At 37.4% G+C, this 23,759-nt stretch overlaps 1 protein-coding gene across 1 annotated transcript in view; it reads left to right on the top strand.

Moving 5' to 3' along the window:
* EML6 (EMAP like 6) overlaps nt 1-23,759 on the top strand; it is a 320,117-nt gene that overhangs the window by 194,857 nt on the left and 101,501 nt on the right. The window contains exons 11-16 of the mRNA XM_067705051.1: nt 1,674-1,886; nt 8,664-8,831; nt 9,782-9,888; nt 13,164-13,282; nt 15,255-15,441; nt 17,439-17,544. Coding sequence (XP_067561152.1) covers nt 1,674-1,886; nt 8,664-8,831; nt 9,782-9,888; nt 13,164-13,282; nt 15,255-15,441; nt 17,439-17,544 — 900 coding nt within the window. The remainder of the gene's footprint in view (nt 1-1,673; nt 1,887-8,663; nt 8,832-9,781; nt 9,889-13,163; nt 13,283-15,254; nt 15,442-17,438; nt 17,545-23,759) is intronic.

Here is a 23,759-nt window from a genome sequence, read left to right as displayed (position 1 = left end):
GCCTAAAGATAAGCAAAAGGAAAAAATACTAGGAAAATACTAAAAAAAATACTGAAGATTTGAGGATCACAGTCAACTACTATGATTGCTTTCGTCTCTTTTGTGTCCTTCATAATTGGAAGCCCTTATATGATTATTTGGTGAAATATGCTCATTGGGATTAAAAAACCCACAAATTTTATTTGTAACCCTCACTATAACTTCTGTATGAGATTTATCTTATTCATCTTATTTATATAATACTCATTTAGTAACATTTAATCTGTGATGTTAAAATGTCATAAATAAAAGATAGATTTCTGTATTACAATCTTTGATTAATGATTTTTTATAATGTAAAAGGAAAAATTTGATATTTAACATGAATCTTGACCGCAAAGAATTATATTTTAATTTTGTATTGAAAAATCAATTTTACCATAAAACAAGGTGTGACATATCTTCAACATTTTTAATAGTCTCTGCCCTATCAATTCATCAGTATACCTTTACTAGGTACATATTTCTTTGTGTCTACTTTCTCTGCTTGACAGTATTTCGTATATATTTTCATATGTGAAAAAATATGGAACACATTTTTGTCGTTTGCAGAAACAAAGTAACACCCTACTCAGTGATATCAAAGATACCAGTGTTATCTTTGCTGGTACACACAGTGCAGATCCAAATATCTTTGTAGAGGTGGGATTTTTCTCTTGTGAATTACTTCCTTGGACTATATTCTTTAAAGCAGGAACACTGGATCCAAGACTATGTTCAGACTATAAACTCTCCGATTCTGTGGTCTTCATAATGGATTTTTATATAATGCTGTGTTAGAGTCTAGAATTGCCAATTTGACAGTGCACCAGTAATGTACAAGAGCATCTATTCTCATAGGTTCTTTATTTGAAAATATTTGTTATTTTTGAGGGGGAAAGTATGAGGTAATACACTTAATTGTCTTGATTTTGAATTTTTAAATTGTGCATGACTAAGCATTTTTCCAAGCTTTTCCTTATCCATGGGCTTCCTCCTTTTTGTGCTCCCTGGGGACGTCCCTTACCAGCTGCTGGTGAAAACTGGGTATTGTGCCCCACACATAAGACCATACCTAGAACAATTGTCAGGACTATTTTCCCCAGCTAATTACATTTATTTCATCAAAATTTGGTGGATTTTCATTTTCTAGCACTTTAAAATTTAAATAGAAAATCCATTCATTTTTTCCACTAATTAATTGAGGCTGACTTCTAAAAAATCACTTCTGTGGTTCCTTGAATTATGAAAAGTAGGAGTTCAGAATAAACTCTTTAAAAACCTGGCAAAATGTTAGTAACTAAATATGATAATATATAATTTAATAATAGTCATTTCATCAATAACACAAAGCATAATATCATCTGTATCTAAATAATTAAGGTCAAGTAAATATCAGTAGTTTAAGACATTAGATTTAGTACCATGATCATTTTCTTTCTCCTATCGGAGTTTTGAGCATGTGCTTCCTTTAAACCCTGCTAGAAAAAAAAAAATCACCATTTGGGGAAAGAGATTAGAATTTATAGTTTCCTTGGTTTCTAAACATTTTAAAACAAAGGTTTTAGACCTCTATGAGAAAAATGAATAAAGTAAATTAGGATATGATTTTATTTAAATGTAACATTATATTAAAATTTACTGATTATTTTCAGCTGGGAAGCCTTTAACAAGTAAAGAAGAAATCAAAGGGATTCCCTGGGCCTCCTGGACATGTGTGAACGGCCCAGAAGTGAGTGGGATTTGGCCAAAATACACTGATGTCACTGACATCAACTCAGTGGATGCAAATTACAACAACTCAGTACTGGTGTCTGGAGATGATTTTGGACTGGTTAAATTGTTTAAGTTTCCTTGTCTCAAGAAAGGTAAGGCCAAAAGAAATGTTTCTTTGAATGAAGATTTGATCTAGAATATACATACAGTATAATTAAGGCTTATTTTCTTGATGTCTGTTACTGCAGACTATTCATTTTATCTTTATATTTACTCTAACATTTTTCAATAGAAAGTTTGCTATCTTCTGCTTTTGACATTCTGAAATGTGGTTTTGCAAATTTAAGTCAGCATTTGTTAACAGAGATGTTACTCAACATTTCGTGATTCATAAACTTCATGTTTTAAACAAGTTGTATTCTATTTTATTTATATATATGTAAATATAATAATTTAAATTACATGTTACATTAAAATATTGTAATTAAAATTCTTTTATGTGTTACACCTAATTGTGCTTATACATAGGAAGCAAAGCAAATCCTTATAGACATATTTAAAATAAAATCTGAAAGTGATTGTTGTGGTGATAATACAGTTTGTGGACCCCTTCTGATAGCACTAATTTTGCACACCAGACTTACGTAACTGGTGAAATTTTTTTATTGAAGTATAATTGATATACAATGTTGTGTTAATTTCTGCTGTACAGAAAGTGAATTAGTTATACAAATATATACACTCTTTTTAAAATTCTTTTCCATTATGGTTTATTACAGGATATCAATTATAGTTCCCTGTGCTGTATATTAGGAGCTTGTTGTTTATCCGTTCTGTATATTAATAGCTTGCATCTGCTAATCCCAAACTCCCAATCCATTCCTCCCCCAACCCCCTCCCCCTTGGTAACCACAGATCTGTTCTCTGTGTGTGAGTCTGTTTCTGTTTGGTAGATAAGTTCATTTGTGTCATATTTTAGATTCCACATATAAGTGATATCATATGGTATTTGTCTCTTTCTGACTTGCTTCACTTAGTATGATAATCTCTAGTTGCATCCATGTTGCTGCAGATGGCATTATTTCATTCTTTTTTATGGCTGAGTAATATTCCATTGTATATATGTACCACATCTTCTTTATCCATTCATCTGTCAATGGACATTTAGGTTGCTACCCTGTCTTGGCTATCATGAATAATGCTGCTGTGAACATTGGGGTGCATGTATCTTTTTGAATTGTAGTTTTGTCTGGATATATGCCCAGGAGTGGGATTGCAGGATCATACGGTAACTCTATTTTTAGTTTTTTGAGGAATCTCCATACTGTTTTCCATAGTAGCTGCACCAACAATGCAGCAGGGTTTCCTTTTTTCCACACCATCTCCAGCATTTGTTATTTGTAGATTTTTTAATGATGGCCATTCTGATCCGTGCGAGGTGGTACCTCATTGTAATTTTGATGCGCATTGCTGTAATAATTAGAAATGTTGAGCATCTTTTCATGTGCCTGGTGGCCATCTGTATGTCTTCTTTGGAAAAATGTCTATTTAGATCTTCCGCCCATTTTTTGATTGGGTTGTTTTGTTATTGTTGAGTTGTATAAGCTGTTTGTATATTTTGGAAGTTAAGCCCTGTTGGTTGCATTATTTGTAAATATTTTCTCCGACTCTGTAGGTTCTTTTCATTTTGTTTATGGTTTCCTTTGCTGTGCAAAAGCTTGTAAGTTTGATAAGGTCCCATTTGTTTATTTTTGCTTTTGGGAGACTGATAACTGGTGAAATTTTTGAGAGAGTTTGATTCAAAACAACCGTTTCTGCCCTTGCATTTTATTATTTTGTTTTATTGTTGTTAAAATCTTGTCACTTCAATTTTTCTGGCACTGTCAGGCTTTGTAGAATGTGACTGAATTAATCATGTAATGACCCTGTCCTCTTCTTCCTTCAAAAGTTTAGGCAAAGCCCATACACAGGCTTTTCTGAGACTCCCTGCCTGCACCCTGAAAATCTGATCAGCAGTAGGGATATGCTGTTGCCTGAAAAACCTTTCACTTGAACAATTTTTAGAATAAGCAAGGAAAGGGATTGAAAATGTCATCAGAAAGTCATTTTCAGCTAACTGGCAGTTTTGAAGCAGTGACAATCATGGTAAAAAATTGAACATAAAATGCATAGCAAAACCACCATCACTTCCACTTGACAAAATGACCATCAGATTAAAATGCTTGAGGCACAGCATTACCTCAACATGCCTAATTCAAACTGTTCTCTTTCTCCATAATGGGTCTTTTGAGTAATAGGGCATGTCTTGTTAAATTGAGTAATGTACTTGCAGAAGTTAAGTTAGGCAACCAGAAGGTATCTGGAAATTCAGGAGTCAGAAGAAATATCATGAGGGTCAGAAGCAATACTATTGGTATCAAGTATCAGGACTTGGGAATTCAGTGAGAGTTGGTATTTCCTATGAGTCATTGAGCCTTGTAGGATAGACTTGGGTCTAGAAAATAGCAATGGAGATGTAGATCTTGGATTAGCTTATTAGGATGGGGGAGGCAGGTAGGGAGGTACAGTGAGTAGTGCTGTTTGTCAAAATGAGATACGCTTATATGTAAAACAACCCTGAGGAGGAAGGCAGCCAGGAGACATCTGAATGAACAAGGAGACACTGACAGCCAGAGCGACAGTATGGTGAGAGCAATAAAACCCACCTCAACAATTTGCATAAGTATCCATGTCCTCATAGCAAACTGACTTGTTCTACTTTTCATGACACATTGTTTATACATCTTGCAATTTGCCTCAGAGTCATTTAGGCTCTTGGAGCCTTTTTGTGCTAAAGCTACTGGTGGAGAAGTTTATAACAGAGTGTTGCTGATGAGAATGGTAACAGTTGGTGGAACTTGTCTCCCTATAACCAAGGTACCAGTGACAAGTATTCCCCCAACTTTTGAACCTGTAAACACCCAAATATTAGCAGGGGCTGATGACTATGAGAAAGTGTGGAGACTGGGTAAACATTATAGTTTTCCATTGTGATTAAATAAAACTCACAAGTTAATTGACACATTTATGATTATGTGTGCGTAGTATTCTTTTGCATAATAATTAGACATAAGTGTTCTGCAGTTAATGAAAATGACTACAATTCGTATTATTTTTACATAGCTGAACCAATTTGTTTTCCTCATTTCCTTTTGACAGTTTTCAAATCTTAAAATAATTAGGATCAATACTGATAATTTTCCCTGATGTCATTTAGAGTACATCCTGTTTGACCATCACCCTCCAGACACTGACATGAGGTAAAATCCAAAGCCTTGCTCATTGGCATTTGCCATATCTTAACACCCTTGGCATCTACCCACGCTCCTAGGGGAGGCTCAAGGCCGAGGATCTCCATGTTTCACTTGTGTGCTGCCATTCCATTAATCCTTCACACACACACACACACACACACACACACACACACACACATACAGTCCTTGAACAGCTACCTCCTATGACAAGTGTCCTAGATACTGTAAGACTTGAGTTGCAGAAACCCTAGACCTTGGAGGGGAAAGTGCTGGCCTTCAGTAGAGCTTGGATGAGCTTGATGGAGGAACAGAAAGGTCAGTGTGTCTAGACCATGATGAACGAGGGGAGAGCTGTGCACTCCAAGGCTGGAACGGCATTAGGGGCCAGGCATGAAGGGCCTTGAAGCAACTGCTAGAAATGTGGGTCTTATTCTAAGTGCAGTGGAAAACTGTTGAGGGTTTTAAATGGAAGACTGACATGAGCAATTTAAGTTTTTAAAATACCACTTTGATATTGTGTGGGATGGAATAGGGAAGGGGAGGCTTCAAGTAGAGAGATTATTGTAAGAGCCCAGGTAAAAGATGATGTGACTTGGACAAAGTTGTCAGGAACAGACCTGAAGAGAGGTGGTTGAGATTAGGAAACAGTGTCAAGGTAGAGCTGAAGGTCTTGCTGATGGATTGGGTGTGGGAGTAGAGGGAAAGAGAGGAATTGAGGAAAACTCCTAAGTTTTAGATTTGAGCAATGGGGTGGATGGTAGCACCATCTATAGAGATGGGAAAATGAGAAAGGAAAAGGTTGTTTGTGTGTGTGTGTGTGTGTGTGTGTGTGTGTGTGTGTGTTTATAGTGGTAACAGAGGAGGAGGGGAAGGGGAAACTCCTAGTTTTTCTGTGATAAGTTTGAGGCACCTATTAGACATCCAAGTGGGCATAGCACACAAGCTGTCAGCACTCTTGGGAGACTTCAGGGTTGGGGATGAATGTTTGGCAGCTGAGGGAATATCAACAGTATTTAAAGTCAAGGAGAAAGAATCAATAGAGAGGAGATGAGGGCTGAGCCTTCCTTAGGGTCCAGAGAATAAAGGGGGGCCTTGTAGAGTCACTCAGTGTCCTAAGGAAAACCTTGGAAGAGATGGATGTGGCCTTCATTTTTTCAGTAAATATGTAAGTGCTATTCTAGAGGCTGGAGATATGTCAATGAATAAAACAAGCACAAGTCCCTGGAGCTCTTGTTCTACTGAGGGGACCTAGTCAATAAACAAGACAATATAAACACATCTGATGGTGAGAAGTGCTGTGATGAAAAATAAAGCAAACAATGGGAGTAAAGAGCACTCAGGTCGGGCAGTGTAGTATTGCTGTTTTAAGTAGGATGGTCAAAGCAGGACTCACTGATAGTTTCATTTGACTAGAAACCTGAAGGAGATAAGAGAAGCAGCCATTCAGAGATGCAGGGAAAGAGCATTCCAGACTAAGGGAACACAAGTGCAAAAGCCTAGAGGCAGAAGAGGGCCTGGCGTGCAAAAAGGCCAGTGAGCCTAGAGTAGAGCAAGGAGGGAGAGAGAGGAAGAATTATCAGAGAGATAAGGCCTAAATATTGATGACACTAATGCTTTTGCAGGTTCTACTTCCAGCCTCCCAATGGTGTATGAGCTAGCTATTGCTGTAAAACAAATTCCCCTCCCTCCCAAATTTAGCAGCTTAAATCAATAATAATTTATTTTCTCACAGTTTTGGAGGGTCAGGAATTCAGGAGCAGCTTAGCTGGCTGATTCTAGCTCCAGGTCTCTCATGAAGCTGCAGTCATCTGAAGGCTAGACTGAGGCCAAAGATCCACTTCCAAGATGCTCACTCACCTGGCTCTTGGCTGGAGGCCTCAGTTCCTTGCCATGTGAGCCTCTCCATAGGCTGCTTGAGTGTCCTTATCACATGGTACCTAGAGATCCAAGAAAGAGCAAGGAGCATCTGCACTGCCTTTTATAACCTCCTCTTGGATGTCACATACCTTCATTTTTGGCATACTGTGTTTTGATTTGTATCAAATAATTTGTAGACATATTTTTTCCAGCTTTACTGAGATAAAATTGACAAATAATACTGTGTAAGTTTAAAGTATACAACATGGTGATTTCATATATGTGTATATGTTGTGAAATGATTACTACTTTAAAGTTAGTTAACATATCCATCACCTTAGTTAGTTACCCTGTGTGTGTGTGTGTGTGTGTGTGTGTGTGTGTGTGTGTAGTGAGAACATTTAAGATCTACTCTCTTGGCAACTTTCAAATATACGGTGTTATTAACTACAGTCACCATAGGGTACATTAGATCCCCAGAACTTATTCATCTTATAACTGAAAGTGTATCTTTGACCAGCATCTCCCCATTTCCCCCTAGGTCCCTGATAACTGCAAATCTACCATGTGCTTTTATGAGTTTAACTTTTTTAAAAAATTGTGGACATTTTTTAAACAATTCCAAAGAGATGGGTTAAATCATCTCTGAGGAGGGTCTAAAGGTCAGGGCAGCAAAGAATAGCCCAACAAGATCTATAGAGATATGGGAAGAATATATATTTACTTCATAATTATTGAATTATCATCAGCCAGCATTTACAGTTGACCGGAGTTGCAATCTGTTTGACTTTATTAAATTACCAAAACTGATTTAGGAAACTCTTTGAAATGGGCATGATTGCTTTTGAGACTCAAGTCCTTCCTTTCCCCTTCTGTGGCAGCATTCCCCCTGTCTTTTTATAATAAAACCTCACCTGGTCAGAACACGCTCTCAGGGAAGGGACATGTGGCAGTCATTTTCACGTACATATAAATTTAAATCATTACCTCTCCAGTGGGTATTTAAATTTTAAACATGTGATACTTGAAGAGATGGCCTTTTCCCCCATTAAAGAGATTTCACTTAGAGGGGCTGTAATAGGTAGAAGTATTTCTGAAGGAGGGATGGTGTGCTTGTTGGCCCCAGAAATCTCTCACAGTCTTTGGGGTCCTAGGTCTCCACATGAGAAGATGGATCTTGCTTATTTCCATGAGGGCCTTTATGCTTCTATCTACTCACCATACACTGGAGACTTTGCTGCAGTTATTCAACCACAAATAGAAGTTCACATAGCTTTTCTGTTGCATTCACTACCTGGGGATGGTGTTTACTGAGTAAAGCGATCAATTTAAGAGAAAAAAAATTCATTCTCCCAACTCTACATCTACATGACCCCAAACAACAATTTTACTTCCCCCGCCCCGCCGCAGAAGTATTTTCCATTTCCCAGTTAAAGGATTGCCTGTTGCATCTTATATTTAAATAAGAATGTGTAAGATATTCATTCTTTAGCATTTATTTTCAGAATCAGTGAAGCAGTGGGTGTTATTTGGAACAGGTTCAGATGTGTCTTTAGACACAGGGCTTAAATTTTAAGACCCAGTTTTAGCTTAATCCATACTGGAATGATTGAGATAGCTTTTGGAGCCTTTGATTGTTTGTTATTATATATAAGATTGAAATTATATTTTCTAATATACTTAAATCTTTTACTTTTCAACATGAATAGAATGTAATTTTTTAACCAACGGATTCTATTTTTTGCACAACTAATCTTCTCCTCAAAAATATCTTTTCAGGAGCCAAATTTAGAAAGTATGTGGGTCATTCTGCACATGTCACAAACGTCCGCTGGTCTCATGACTTTCAGTGGGTATTAAGCACAGGAGGGGCTGACCACTCGGTTTTCCAGTGGAGATTTATTCCAGAAGGTGTCAGCAATGGCCTGCTGGAAACAGCACCCCAGGGTAAAACCAGTAATAATTTTTCAACATCTATTTATTTTTCAATAAAAATATCAAAGAATGGTCTAACATCTCTTCTGAAGGTAAAGAGTTAAAGCTGTTTTGAAAAATTCGTTCCTACAGTAAATTTAACATTAAAAAAAAAGAACAGAAAAAGCTTTTGAGATATGGGCCACTTGAGTATGGGTCAGTTGGATAATTTCCTTCAAAGGATTTTGCTTATACCAAATGCAAGTTGAAGGTCTAAGGTTTACATGAAGAATTAACTTTTGAGAATAACACGAACAGATACATCTCGGCCTCCTTAGACTATTCTAACAGGTGGCGGGTCTGCTGGGTCAGGTGACAAGGTAACATTTGGAATAGAAGTTGCCTCCTGAACGGCATTCAGAGAACGGTCCACAATCAGGGCCACTGTGTTCCAGTTCAATGGATGTGTATAGTCCTTTAATTTACTGTGATGTTGGCAGGAATGATCATGTAATATGTGAGGAGATGTTCTTATTGGGAGGGGTTCTGCAGCCATTTTGACCATGGCAATTACCAGCATGGGTGGGCATGTTAACAGGCTAATGAGGATCTTTACTGAACTGAGTGGTTGGATTTCTTTCTGTCCCAGCCTTCTCCTTGGGAAAACCTAGCCCCCTGCCCGCCCCCCTTTTTTCCCCTTTCAAAGCAAGATTTAAAACCCAAAGATCTGTTATCTAATAGAAGTGTGGAAATAGTGGGGGGAGTTATCCTAGTCTGGTAATACTCCTGAAAAGGGGGTTAGAGGTATGGTGAACTTAACGAAAAGATGAAAAAAAAAGGTGTTTTAGGAATCTACAACAAATGAAAACTATGGTGTAGTTATTTTTATTGACCTCAATAGGAGAGAAAAAAATTTTAAAATAAAATTTTAGCCATTTAAAGTCTCAGAATTTCTGCTTGTGTCTCACGGGGTGTTTCTGCAGAAGGTGGCTCCGATTCCTATAGTGAAGAATCTGATTCGGATTTATCTGACGTGCCGGAGTTGGATTCTGATATTGAGCAAGAAACTCAAATCAATTATGATCGCCAGGTCAGTAAACAGGGAGCCTCATGACAAATGCCTTTTAACCCCGAATCTTGATCTCATTGAATTTGGACATTGCACTAAAATTGGTTAATGCTTAGGCAGAAGAAAATCAAGAAAAGAATTAGGGAAATTGCCTACTTCTTATCTTTAAGTACAGATTTGAAATAAGGCATTTACTGGATCATATCAGTAAAAAATTGTTAAGTAGAGGTAGTAGCAAATTTTCAAAACGGAACCCATGACAGTTTGGGTTTTCTGCCTTCCTAGCAGCTAAAACTTTAAAATATTTTTTACAGAAAAACGTGCAAGTAAGTTACAAGATTTTTCATTTTCTTAGCAGATCATTAAAGCATGTGTTTTCTTTATAGAATAGGTATCCCTGGAGGCATGGTAGTTTGCAAATGAGCTGTTGTCCTGATTCCTCTCTTAACTTATGGAGACCGTTATCCATTTAATTAAAGTAAAAGCCCAAATACAATGCACATTATCCTTCCAGTCAGAAATCATCTTTAGTAGAAAAGTTGGACAATTACAACCAAATTTTTTGAAAATAGACACTTAATTTTAGCACTAAATTGTGTGTATTAAAGGGCATAATCCTTCATTGGAATCTGGACAGGTATCACCTTCTTAATGGTGATAACCCTAGGGATTCTGTTTTCTTCCTAGTCATTTAACAGAGGTATGTGAAGCAGATTCCATACGTGAACATGGAGTGAATAAGATTTCAGACACAGCAACCGTCAGTGTTGCCCCATGGAAACTTACCACATAGGCCTGTGGCAGCTGCCATGTATCAAGTGTCTCTATGGGGCCACATCCTGTGCTTTACATACACCGAATTCAACCCAACAGTAACCCCTGAGAGGCTGAGTACTTTGCCCACATCCACATTGCCTGTAGTGGGTATGGGCTTCTCTCCAAAGTGCACATTGTGCGTGCTACTTGGCTTTGCCTCTACATAAGCTCTGAATGTACAACTTTTCAGATGATGACTTTTTTTCCCCAACCCATAATTGTCACTCACTGATTCAATATTTGAAAAATTAGGTTAGTACAAAAGTAGTCCAACTGATGGTTTAGGTTAACTTCAAGACTAAATCGGTTTGACTGTGTATTGTATTATGCTATAAAACTGCTAAAGATAAAGATTTGAAAGGAAATTATTAATATCATGCAAATATTACACCCTAATATCAAGGGGAAATGGAATTTAAGCAAAATAAACACACAATTTAGGGAAAAAGAAATGCAATTTTTTTAGTTGGGATGTTTCTATTTAATAAAAATAGTGCTAGTAAAAGAATGAAAAGGAATGACTCAATTGAAATTCATGCCTAGGATTTATATATTCTCCCTGACATCTTACTTTCTAAAGCTTTCACCTAGATTATTTAATTCATGTTGTCTATATTTGATTCCTGAGTTGTTCCTGAGCAGGGAGTCTGTTCTACAGATGGGACTTTGAGGCCCACAGAGGTTATGAGACTTGTTCAAATAAGCGGTAGAAATGCCAAGACTAGAATTCAGTTCTCTAAAGTAGTTGATGAGCTGATGAAAGCATCATGAATTCAGATGAATAATTATCATTAGATTTTAAAAGCTTAGTTCACTGCATCTGTAATAGACAAGGCAGTAGTGAGATATCTTCTGACTTCCGTTTTTTTTAAACGATTTTTGGTCAAATCCTAAATATGAATTTCATTATAATATTTTCATGATTTTTTTGTAATGTAGTTTGATTAAATGAAAACTTTCCTATATGAAGATGAGAAATTATGAATCGTATTTCATTTAAATGTGTTAAATTTATATCTCTTGATTGTAGGGTATAAATACATGATAGACAAAATTTTAGCTACATGATTTTATCTACATTTAAATTATCGAGAATGTTCTCTCAGCCAGCAGCACATTTTAGGTCCTAGGTTAGACCAAGAGCTTTGCTCTGTATCCCAGAGTCTGATCTGAAAGATTCATGAGGTCATGAAAGAAGGAAAATTCCAAAGAGTGATCACCATGATTCATGTGGCCCACATTTTACACATTTCTGAATCATCAAGAGATTTCTTGCCTTAGAAGAAATCATAACGAAATATTTAAATTATATTTTATTGATAATTTTATTTAATAATTTCCTTTATTTATCAGAAAAGTAATATATTTTCTGGATATAAATTGATTTAGAAACATAATAGCAAAATTTTTTTTTAATTCTTTTAAATCTCAATGACTTAAAATATACTTCAAGTTAGTTTTGTTCATTAGAAAAAAGTAAAATTCAATCTCATGTCTTATGTTCTCAATTTTGTTTGTCTTTTCAAAGAACCAACTCTTAGTTTTGTTAATCTTTTCTATTGTTTTCCTACTCTCTATTTCATGTATTTCTGCGCTAATCTCTGTTACTTCCTTTCTTCTGCTAACTTTGAACTTAGTGTCCAAACTAAGTCCAAACTTTTTTTCTAGTTCCTTGAGGTATAATATTAAGTTCTTTATCTGAGATCTTTCTTTTTCCTTAATGTATATGTTTATTAGCTACAAAATTTCCCCTGAGAAATGCTTTTGCTGTATCCTGTAAGTTCTGGTATGTTGCATTTCCATTTTCATTTGTGTCAAGATTTTTAAAAATTTCCTTTTTGATTTCTTCTTTGATCCATTAGTTGTTGAGGAGTGTGTTGATTTCTGCATATTTGTGACTTTCCCAGCTTTCTTCCTGTTACTTATTTCTACTTTCATACTATAGTGGTCAGAAAATATACTTGATATAATTTCAGTCTTCTTAAATTTATTGAGCCTTGTTTTGTGGTCTAACATGATCTGTCCTAGAAAATGTTCCTTGTGTGCTTGAGAAGAATGTATGTTCTGCTGCTGATAGATGAAATGTTCTGTATTTGTTAAGATATTTGGTCTGTAGTATTGTTCAAATCTGCTGTTTCATTATTGATTCTCTGTCTGGATGATTAATCCGTTGTTGGGAGTGGGGTTTTACAGTTCCCAACTATTATTGTATTGATATTTATTTCTTCTTTTAGTTGTTAATATATGCTTTGTATATTTAGATGCTCTGATGTCAGGTGCATAAATATTTACCATTGTTATATCTTCTTGATGAGTTGACCCCTTTATCATTATATAATGCCCTTCTTTGTCTCTTGTGACCATTTTTAGCTTCTTATGTTTTCAAAAACTTGAGTTCCTGCAATTAAAGAGAATGTCAAGACATTAATATATTTGAAACCTGAAGAGTCTCTAACTAAATGTTTCTGTTACGCTTGAAGGTTTACAAAGAAGATCTACCTCAGCTAAAGCAACAAAGTAAAGAGAAAAACCATGCAGTGTCCTTCCTCAAACGAGAAAAGGCTCCTGAGGACAGCTTGAAACTCCAGTTCATACATGGGTGGGTGGTCTGTCACCAATCTTATCACCTTGTCGTCCTTCTTCTCAGTGCTACCCCAATTCAGGCTGGCTCTTCTCTCCAGTTTGCACTTACCTGTGGTTAATATTTTAACCACGGCTCTCTGTCCAGTTTTCTCAGTGTTCTATGGCCATCTCAGTGTGTGTATCTAGATTTTTCACACTTCATGTACTTTTGTGTTGCATGTGTTACTACCACTCATTATTATTTCATTTTATTCTCTCCATCTCTGCTTCCTTTATCCCGTAACTCCTGCTCTATTCAGCTGGCTTTCCCAGGACAGTATTTCCTTCAAATGCTTTTGTTCACGTGTACCCCAAATAATTTTGAATTTTGAAAATCATGTACAACCTTCCACACTTTAAGTTAACATCTAAGCTTTTTCAACCTAAGCTTAAATGGTTGTGAAGAATATATCTTGTGTTTTATGAATACTCACATTATTTATTTAGATGGCTCCAGTGGAACCCAAATGCATAGATATTTGATTCCCATTATCATCAATATCGCAAATACATGAACTCATATTTCTATTCTACTTCTCCTACAGAATTTTACCCTAATATAATATTTTTATGCTTGTAAGTCTTTTATTGATTACCCTGTCATAACTTCAACAAGGAAAAAACGTATCTATATGGTCAATTTAAATTTAATTCTCCGTGACCATAAGTCTCTAACTCTGTGCTGTCTGGTACGATATCTACTTGTAGCCAACGATTACTTGAAATGTGGCTGGTCTGAATGTGCTCTATGTGGAAAATGCACACCAGAGTTTGAAGGCTTAGCATGAAAAAGAAATTTACCTCATTAAAATGTTTTATATTGATTACATGTGGACATGATAATATTTTGGACATAATGGGTTAAATGTTCTTAAGTTTCATCTGTTCCTTTTTTTTTAATGTGACAGTTAGAAAATTTTTCAATTACCTATGTGACTCACATAATAGTTCTGTTGGACAGTGCTACTCTAAGCATTAACAATTTTTTTCTGGATTTAATTATTGTTATAACTATTAGTAATAAATAGCTGGCCAAATCAACATAAATGTAGTACAAATTCTGATAGTTATTAAACATAAGTAATTTTATTGGAAAATTTCTTTTAATAAGATAGAATTGTTTCAATGAGTTCAGATATATGTGCATATATATTTCTTATTGCTAGAGGGTAACAGTTTAGCATTGAATCTATTCCAATTTTTCACTTTTTAATGTAAGCGCTAAGAAAGCTTATTCATATCTAGCTACTTAAGTAGATGAGAACAGAGGCAGTTTTATCACAGCAATGGTGATCAGTTCTTTAAACTCCTCTTTGTCATAGACCAAAAATATGTGGCGTGATTTTGATATATCACACAAAAATGTAGTTTAGTGATCCATCAGCTAAGAATTCAGTTAAATCACTGTTCAAATTTGTTAAAAGCAAAGAATTGGAAGTCACTTGACTTGCAAAAGGATTTCTTACCCAGTTGTTAGAGTTATTCACTTTCAACATCCATCCGCGCTTGTACTTGTTTTGGTGTCCCTGGAAGGTTTGACATTCCAGGGTAATATACCATAGTAAGATTCCCGATGGATGAGAGGAATGACTTCCTAAATTGGGAGGAAGGCGATTAGGAAAGGGGAGGTGGGAAAGGAAAGCCAGTACCTCATCACAGGTGTGTTCTCAGACTGGTCAGTTTTAAGAGAAAGCACATATGGTACCTGAAGATCTGGAAATAGATTCTGTTAAAATTATCAGTGTCCATTTGCCTCTTAGAAAGTCATCACATGCCCTCAGAGGTCCTCATACCCCCACTGACGATCACTGTCCTAGGCAACTGTGGAGACACCTGGGTTCTGCTTGTCCATGTCCATATTAACATGTTAACTTTATCTTCTCACAACTTCTGCTCTGTTCATTCACTGTGCGTTCAACGACTGTGCATCTCTTGGACCTGTGCTTCAGCTATAGAGGCTATGATTGTAGAAACAATCTGTTCTACACACAAGCTGGAGAAGTGGTCTATCACATTGCTGCAGTTGCTGTTGTGTACAATAGGCAACAACACTCGCAGAGGCTGTACCTGGGACACGATGATGACATTCTCAGCCTGACCATCCATCCAGTGAAGGACTATGTGGCCACTGGGCAGGTATATATCTCTCCTGTAAGATGGGAGTTTAGCCAAAGAGAGAGAGGATTTAATTTTGAATTCAGCTTACATATGAGAAATTCAAGAAATACTTGGTAGAAATAAACCTAAGGCAGGAAGCTGAAAGTGCAGTGAATGCTGGATCATTTCATGATGGTGGGAGAGTCAACCAATACATTCCAGCACTTTTGGGAAGGCTTTGAGGGGTTCTTATTCTCACATGATGATATCTATGAATAGGATTAGGTAAAACTAGAGTATTGTAAATTCCATGAAGTCTTAATGTATTTTCCTCATTACTGTTTACCCAGAACTTAGTATATCCTAGGTACTCAGTAAATGTTTATTGAATGAACCATCTTTTAATACTACTGTAACATCCAGTGTATAGTTATTTTTGTAAAACTTAAAGTCATATGAACTGTGGCTAGTTTATTATACTTTAACCTTCAAAAAACTAAACTTTATATGAACCATTTTGGAATGCCAAACTTCGGATTGAGTCTATAATTGAAAAGCTGCTCAAAATAGAGCCCTGTAGTCAATCATTTTGTGTGGAAAAGGAGGGGGATAGAAGTAAACTCAGTAAACAGAGAATCTGTTAAACTCAGATTTATTGTCTTGCTGGTAAAGCAATACTATTGTCAACAGTATTTTCAGTGTTGTGCTCTTTTCTACCAATGTATAGGTTACATTTTTGTTCAGTTTTATCATGGGCTTTTAACTGTAGGTAATACTTCACCTGATCCTCAACATCTAAGTGGCAAATTCCAAGAAAATTTTTGACCTTATGAAGGTCTTTTGACCTTATGAGACAACAAACTATTTCTGAGACTTGACATACAGGAGGTAAAAGTGTTTGAACAGGGTTTATAGCCTGATGTTCATGAGATCCATGGATGAAACTGAGGGCCTGACGGGAGTCAACCCCCAGAAATGTCCATCTGGGGGGGAGAAGAGTTCGTAGCTCTTATATTTGTAAAAGGATTACAGTCCTCCAAAACGGAAGAGCCATTAATTGAAAAACTGGTTTGCTGCTCCTCCAACGGCAAATTAGACCATCTATTCTGATATTAAGTTTTATAAGTAATTGATCACTACTTTGCCTTTTCACTCTTTCCTGCCCCCTCCCCCTTTATTGTCTTTCTTAGAAACAGAAGATGCTTGATTCATGGGTGTTTAATAGTCTTCCTTTGAAAGAAAAAACAGAGATTGGTTCTTTACGTAAACCCCTGAGGAGTTACCACACTCCATACTGTAATTGGGAGGCAGACCAGTATGCCAATAGCCACTCCAGGGGTAACTTAGCCTCCATAGGCCAGTGTAGGAGTTGGCCAGACTCTGCTCAGTTATGTGCATGGCTTTATGTCCCATTTTCCCTTTTAGAGTCATCATACCCAAAAGGGTTTTTTCCCCCTATGCATTATAAGTGAGGAAAACCACTTTAGTATTACAGTTTTCTCTGTTGTTGGGAATTGGTATGATAGAAGCTTGTGTCCCCTTGAGGAGAAGCCACCTTAATGACAGAGAGTTAAGCCATGAAACTTTCATTTCCCAGGGGGAGAAGTAGGGCCAGGCCTTCTTGAGGCGGGTAAATAATTGAGGCGGGTAAAAGAGCTCTGAGGATAGTGCCATGAAAACATACAGCTGAGTGGAATCATGTGTGGAGTTGAGAAGGCAGAAGGGAAGGGTAGAACTAACTGACAGAAACAAAGCACAGTGGACGTTTGAGCTAGTTTTAAATATCCCTTAACTGGGAGCCATGTACCAGGTTAGATTCTGCTGGCACCCACCTTGATGCCAGAACAAGGCCCTTAGACCCTGTGCCTCAGTTTCCTCATCTGGAAAACAGTGGAGTTGGACCAGATGGTTTCCCAGGGTCTTCCTACTCTCCAAATGTGTGGGTTTTGATTTCTGAGCAGCACTTGACTCTAAGGAACAAAATCATTCTTATTATAGTTTATAATTAGTTAATAACACTCATCCTGTAATTTAAGGTTGGGAGAGATGCTGCTATTCATGTGTGGGACACACAGACTCTAAAATGTTTGTCACTGTTGAAAGGACAACATCAGAGAGGAGTGTGTGCGCTCGATTTTTCAGGTAAGCACCAGTTTGCCACTGGAGTCATTGACAGATGCTTCCATATTTACTTTGGGTTTGTTTTTTTTTAAAAAAAGATCCTTTTATTTAGTTTAGTCCTGCTTGTAAGGAGGTAAGCCCTTCATCTGTCAGCTACCCAGTCTTAGACTGGAAATCAGATGTGTGAATGTGATCACACCTCCTTTCCTCATCTTCCTCATTTTCTCTCTCCCAACTCATTACCCAGAGCTCACACTGTTTTCTGCATTTGCTTGAGAGATGTGAAATCCAGAGCAGCTGTTACCATTGAAAGACTTAGTTGCAAATGTCTGGCAGTGACTCAGAACATCAGTTTCATCTCTCCAAATAAGTGGGAACACAGCACCTGTGATTTAAAATGTAAAGAACTAGAGCGAGGGGTGCAAATTCTCTGCAGAGGTCCACTTTAAAACACTGGTGTTTTGGAAATAAAATTTCATATTGAAAAATTAGAACTGAAGTTTCCATCTCCTTAATTTAAAATTTTAACACTGTGCTGTTAAAAAAAATACTAACTTATAAATATAATTTTCTTTAGAATAAAACCATTTCTTTATGCTAGAATTGAAGAATGAGGGCCTATCGCAAAAGGTGTTTTTAACCTAGAAATTTTTAATAACCCCAATGTAGATATTAGATCTGTAGAAAAAATTTCTAAACTTTCTACAGAAAACTGATTCTGTAATTTCCTTTTTCTAAATTTCGTTCAAATGTTTAATATGTGCAATGTGTATAATATTGGTTGTTAAATTCCATTTCACAACCCCAGTCTCTCTCTTATGTACCTCCCTCTCTACTCTCCTAGTTCAGGCCCGAACTTCCTCTAGTCTGTGCATGGTGGTTATGCTGGTCTCTGATTCCATCCCCACTTTGTCCAATCCATCCTGCCCATTTCTGGAGTCTTCTGGAAGTGCAATTACATTGCTACCACATAGACTCCCCTTGGTTGACTGATTCAGGGCTGAGCCCATGTTTGGACATTCATGGCCTTCTATGATCTGGCCTCAACCTTCCTTTGCAGTGTTTTCACCCACTAACCCACTCGTGCTCCTTTCCGTCTACCTAACTATAGAACCTAAATGCATTCCTGTCCTTTTTGCCTGTGTTCCTTTGCTCATGCTGTTACCATGTGTCTGTTCAAGTCCAACCATCCTTTAAGACCAAGCTCAAAGTTTTCTCCTCCATCCTTCCAGGGAGAAATGTCCTGTCCCTTCTTCTGTATCCCTTAGCCCATTTGTTGTCATTGCTCTTGTGGTACCTGTTAGAGTCTATGTGGTATAGTAGTTATGTGTCTTAGCAGCTCCTATGCCCTTCTCAGACAGTAAACTACTCATCTAGCCCGTCTCTCTGTTCCCCACTGCACATGCTGTAGAGACACAGAAGCTACTCCAAAAACGTGAATGAATGAATGAATGAATGAATGAAGTTTTGCTTAATGCTCTCTGTCTTGCCTTTCACTACTGCTACTAGAACTTCACATTGTAAACCATCTTTGGATGAAAGTTATCTTTATTCTCTGACCAATCACATGGTACAGATTTGTGTGAGTGTGTCACATGCTTATTCTCATATGCTGTAACCTACTATACAAATCTGAGTTGTTATATCACTATTAGAAGTTATTCAATACTTTGGTTATTGAATTAGTAAAAATCAAACCTAAATTGTTCATACTCTACGCTGGTGGGCATGTGAGGTACATAAGGCATGAGGAGCAAGGAAGAGAGAATTACTTGGCTACCACCTGCCAGTTGAAGGCCCAGATAATGCACCTGATAAACGGTGAATACAAAGTCCTAAACTTCCAGGAGTTTGATGTACATACAACTTTCATAAGTGTACCATGTATCCTTGATAAAGCAGTAAAATCTAAAATGAAACTATAATTTGAGTTCAAATAAGATTCTATTCCAAAGATGTGAATGGATTTCTGCTTTTTTTTTTATTTTAACAGTTCTACCTGATGGCTGAACTGTGTTCTTTTCCTAAATTAACTTGCTAGCGGATACACATGTGTGTACTTAATATAAAAATTATATTAATCAGTATGTTCTAGAAGAGTGGTAAGATACCCATTAAATAAAATAATAAAACCTAAATGTGCACTAGGTTATGGAGACTCTCATATTCATATTGTCAGCAACTTTGCAAATTGACTCAATAATTCTAGTAGACAATTTGGCACTGTTTAACAAAAGCTATAATTCAAAATGACAAGTATGTGGACCATGTGTATTTCATACACATTTCTATGTATCAAGTTAAGAAAAAAAGTAGAACTCAAAGTATCTACTTACTGATTTCAACTGAAATGTGTGTATGTGTATTAATGTATAAACAGTGGCAGGAAATTTAGAATACTAGAAATAGAATTCAATAATCATCAGATTATTTTTTCTAGAGAATTGAATAAATTTTTGGTTTTTAAATTTAGGAAAATCAGAAGAACCAACTCATGCTGAATACGTTTAGAGAAGAGATTAGAGGAATGTTGATCAAAAACATTGATTATGAGGCAAGTTAGTAGCAATAAGCTGGTACCCAGTAACTTGATCTCTGCATTTCTGAGAGCTTCCGTCTCTTCTGGGCTGAGTGGTTTTATAAAAGGAAGATCGAGAAATTAGCTGCACTTAGAAATCTTCCCCTCGTAAGGCAGCCCCTTACGTCATTGCCCGGGATAGAGAAACCAGGCACTCTGGAAGAGGCCGAGAAGCTGATTCTGTCACTGCTTCTAATTCCCATTTTGGGAAAATAAAGAAATGCCCAGATATAAAATACTTTCTGCATAAAAAGGATATTTCAGTTTTAACAATACATTCTCTATTCCCCAGATAATAGTCACTAAGGAAGCGCCCATTTATGCAGCAAATGTGGGGTTTTTTTGTTTGTTTTGTTTTTTGTTTTTTGCGGTACGCAGGCCTCTCACTGCTGTGGCCTCTCCCATTGCGGAGCACAGGCTCCAGACGCGCAGGCTCAGCGGCCATGGCTCACGGGCCCAGCCGCTCCACGGCACGTGGGTTCTTCCCGGACCAGGTCATGAACCTGTGTCCCCTGCATCGGCAGGCGGACTCTCAACCACTGCGCCACCAGGGAAGCCCCGAATGTGGTATTTTTGATTGTGGAAAATTATATTTTTGTCTCAGAGTTGAAATACGATGTTAATTTATAAATGGCAGAAAGGAAGCTAGGTGATAGTTTGAGAAGGCGCTAACATTAAGGACCATTCAGGAAGTAAGGAAGTATGTACTGTGTTTGATCCATCACCGTGTATGGTTACATGCAGATGAACTGTGGTCGATTGATCTTTGTGGTCTCTATGGCCCTACTGAAGGTGTGACCTGAAGCCTCTTTGGTTTAATTTATATTGATAGTAGTACCTTGTGTTATAATGATATAGCTTTAGTCTTAAACAGATGCCTGCACCACTTTATAGGCCAAGAATGTAGATACAGAGAGTCTGGTTGTATGGCTGCGGTAAAAGTCAGACAGTGGCAGATCCAGAGCGAGGACCCAGGTCTCCTGGCTCTCAGTCCCGTGAGAAAGCCACCAGGCCTGGGGCCGTCAGCTGGTGGAAGCCGTGCCGGCTGTGCTCTCCCTCTCGGTCCTCCTGCCCTTTCCTGCCCCTGCCCTCCGCCAGGGCTGGTGTAAACTTTTAGCATGAGAGTCGTACCTGGACCACTCATTGTGCCCCCCTACTTCCTCACTCCTTCTACCCGACGGCCAGTGCCTCCAGCTGCCTCCACCCCCGCTCTCCAGTGTAAATGTGGTGTGGGCATGGTGGTGCATAGAGGCTGCCACGTGCAACAGCACCCTCGTGAAAAGAGACCCCTGTCCTAGAACAGCCATGAGTCAAACACTTTCATGAGCAGGAGTATCTATCCCTTCTTTTTGGATGCTTGCAGTAAAGTGAGGAGTTCAAGTCAGAATGCTGAAAGAGAAGATGATTTAGGTTTCCCAGTTTAACCATGTAAACAGGACACCTACATTGGTTATTACCTAGCTGGTGGCCCCATCTGAGTGCCTCAGCGTATCTCCACACCCACCTGTCTCTTACACGTCAGCTCATCTTGGGGGGTGTTGTGGAAACCTACCGATAACAGAAAGAAATTAGAGAAAGAGATTGTCATGGAAATACAAAGCGGGCAAATGATGTGAAAACTAGACAGCAGATAAGCAGTTACACCTAGGACTTTAGATTAATCTATTCTTGCCACTCTTCCAAAGCAAACAAAAAAGATGACATTTTTAATCAAAAACATTTCTAACAACATAACCCATACCTCTAAATTATGTCAACTAGAAAGAATGAATTTATATTGTGTCACTTAATTGAGCAACTCGTTGTGGATTTATTTTCACTGTCTGGGGAAAACAGAGCCGTCTTTGCTTCTGTACTTGCAGACAGGAAAGTGCTTCCACATGAACAGAAAACCAATTAGAAAGGGAAATGTTCAGATATAAATATATTCTAGCCTAAATATCATCCTCATATTTTTAAAAACCTTCATTGAATAATACTGATTTCCACAAGGGCACATCTAAGACTAGTGTGATTTCATTGTGTCGGTTCCAAAAACCTATGCATTTTTTATGAGCCCTGAATACAGGACCAACTTGTAATTATCTGAGTAAGATATTTCTCTTTCTAATTTGCCCTTTACTGTTGACATTAAGCTCCTTAGAATTATTTCTGGACTATGTCACAAAATATCCATAATTAATACATACTGTGACTGGAAAGATTTGAAAGGACATTACTTAAACCCTAAAAATATGGTTGAAAATCAAAAACTCTGACTAAATGGTCAAGGAACAATGGATTTTCAAAGCTAAGATCAAGCCTCTGTGAGGGGAAACAAAAACTCAGAAAAAGTTAAAGATAGCCAATTATATTTCCAAACTGTGTGGTATGTAGAAATTGCCCACACCTGCAGAATTCAAGAAACAGTCACCATCCTAAAGAAGAGGTATGGTTGTTGAGGCACCTCTAGATTTGTTCTGCTGCTTCATTGTTACTCATAGTCACAAACTGGGGTAGAAAGGTGGTATAACTGGGAAGACAAGCTGATGGGGCCTTGCAGAAATTCCAATAAAAAGAAGCAAAAAAAAAAAAAAAAAAATCAACTTACCCTGAGGACTTCTTCAAAAGACATAAAATGTAAAAAAAAAAAAAACCTATCATTTAAAATGTGTGGATGTTTGCATTCTAAGAAAGACATACTAATATAGCTACACAGGTTACAAAAGAAAACAAAATGTAGAATTAACAAATGCAAAAAAAAAAAAGAGACACTGAATATCTGTGCAGTGCTTTTGATTAAAATTTTTATATAACAGAATATTCCCATTCCCTCTGCACCATCCGTAGGCATATTCCATTTTTATCTCCCAGTATCATCAGAATTCATTGAAAACCATCTCAGTACGAGGGTCATGTTGGAAATGTGATACAAGTACTGTAAGTCTTAAATAAGAGTTTAGGATCTAAAAAGGGAGAGAGAACTCTCTAATAAAAATAAAATCACCAAATACAGAGACATGCTAATATGGAAATGTAACCAGGCCACACCAAGAGGTACAGGAAAAGTGATGTTGCTGGTAATGAATCGGAAGTCATCACCAGTCCCTTCTCCCAAATGCATGAAAAGACACGGGGCACAGTTTAAAGCCTGGTAACATTTAAGCATAAAGACATATTGTGATTGAGAAGACACATTTGTTTATAATACTCACCTGGTGGTGATTTAGGCCTTTGTCAAAGTGTTAATGTCTTCACCTACTGTAGTCTAGGAGCTTGAAAGGGTTAATGTAACTTTCAAATCCTTGCCTCATACTTGGTGGTAGTAGAGGATTGGGGAGGATTTGGTTTGTTAAGCCAGGCTCTTACTCTCCTTTTTCCTCCAGAAAAGGAGCAGACTATGGTTCCCAGTTGGTCGGGGGAGGGTCTCTGGAACAAGTAAGGGCACCCAAGGGTTGGGCGTTAGTTAAGCAGCATTTGGGGAGGGTCACCAGATATAGCAAATAAAAATACAGGAGGCCCAATTAAATTGGAATTTCAGATAAGCAACAAATAATTTCTTAGTACAAGTATGTCCCATGCAATATAATTGCATGCAATATAACATTGCAAGGGACATAATTGTACTAAGAAATTATTCATTGCTTATCTGAAATTCCAATTTGACTAGGCTCCTTTA

The sequence above is a fragment of the Pseudorca crassidens genome, chromosome 14 (assembly GCF_039906515.1).
Source record: "Pseudorca crassidens isolate mPseCra1 chromosome 14, mPseCra1.hap1, whole genome shotgun sequence".
In the NCBI taxonomy this organism is placed as follows: Eukaryota; Metazoa; Chordata; class Mammalia; order Artiodactyla; family Delphinidae; genus Pseudorca; species Pseudorca crassidens.
This window is presented reverse-complemented; position numbering and strand designations above follow the sequence as displayed.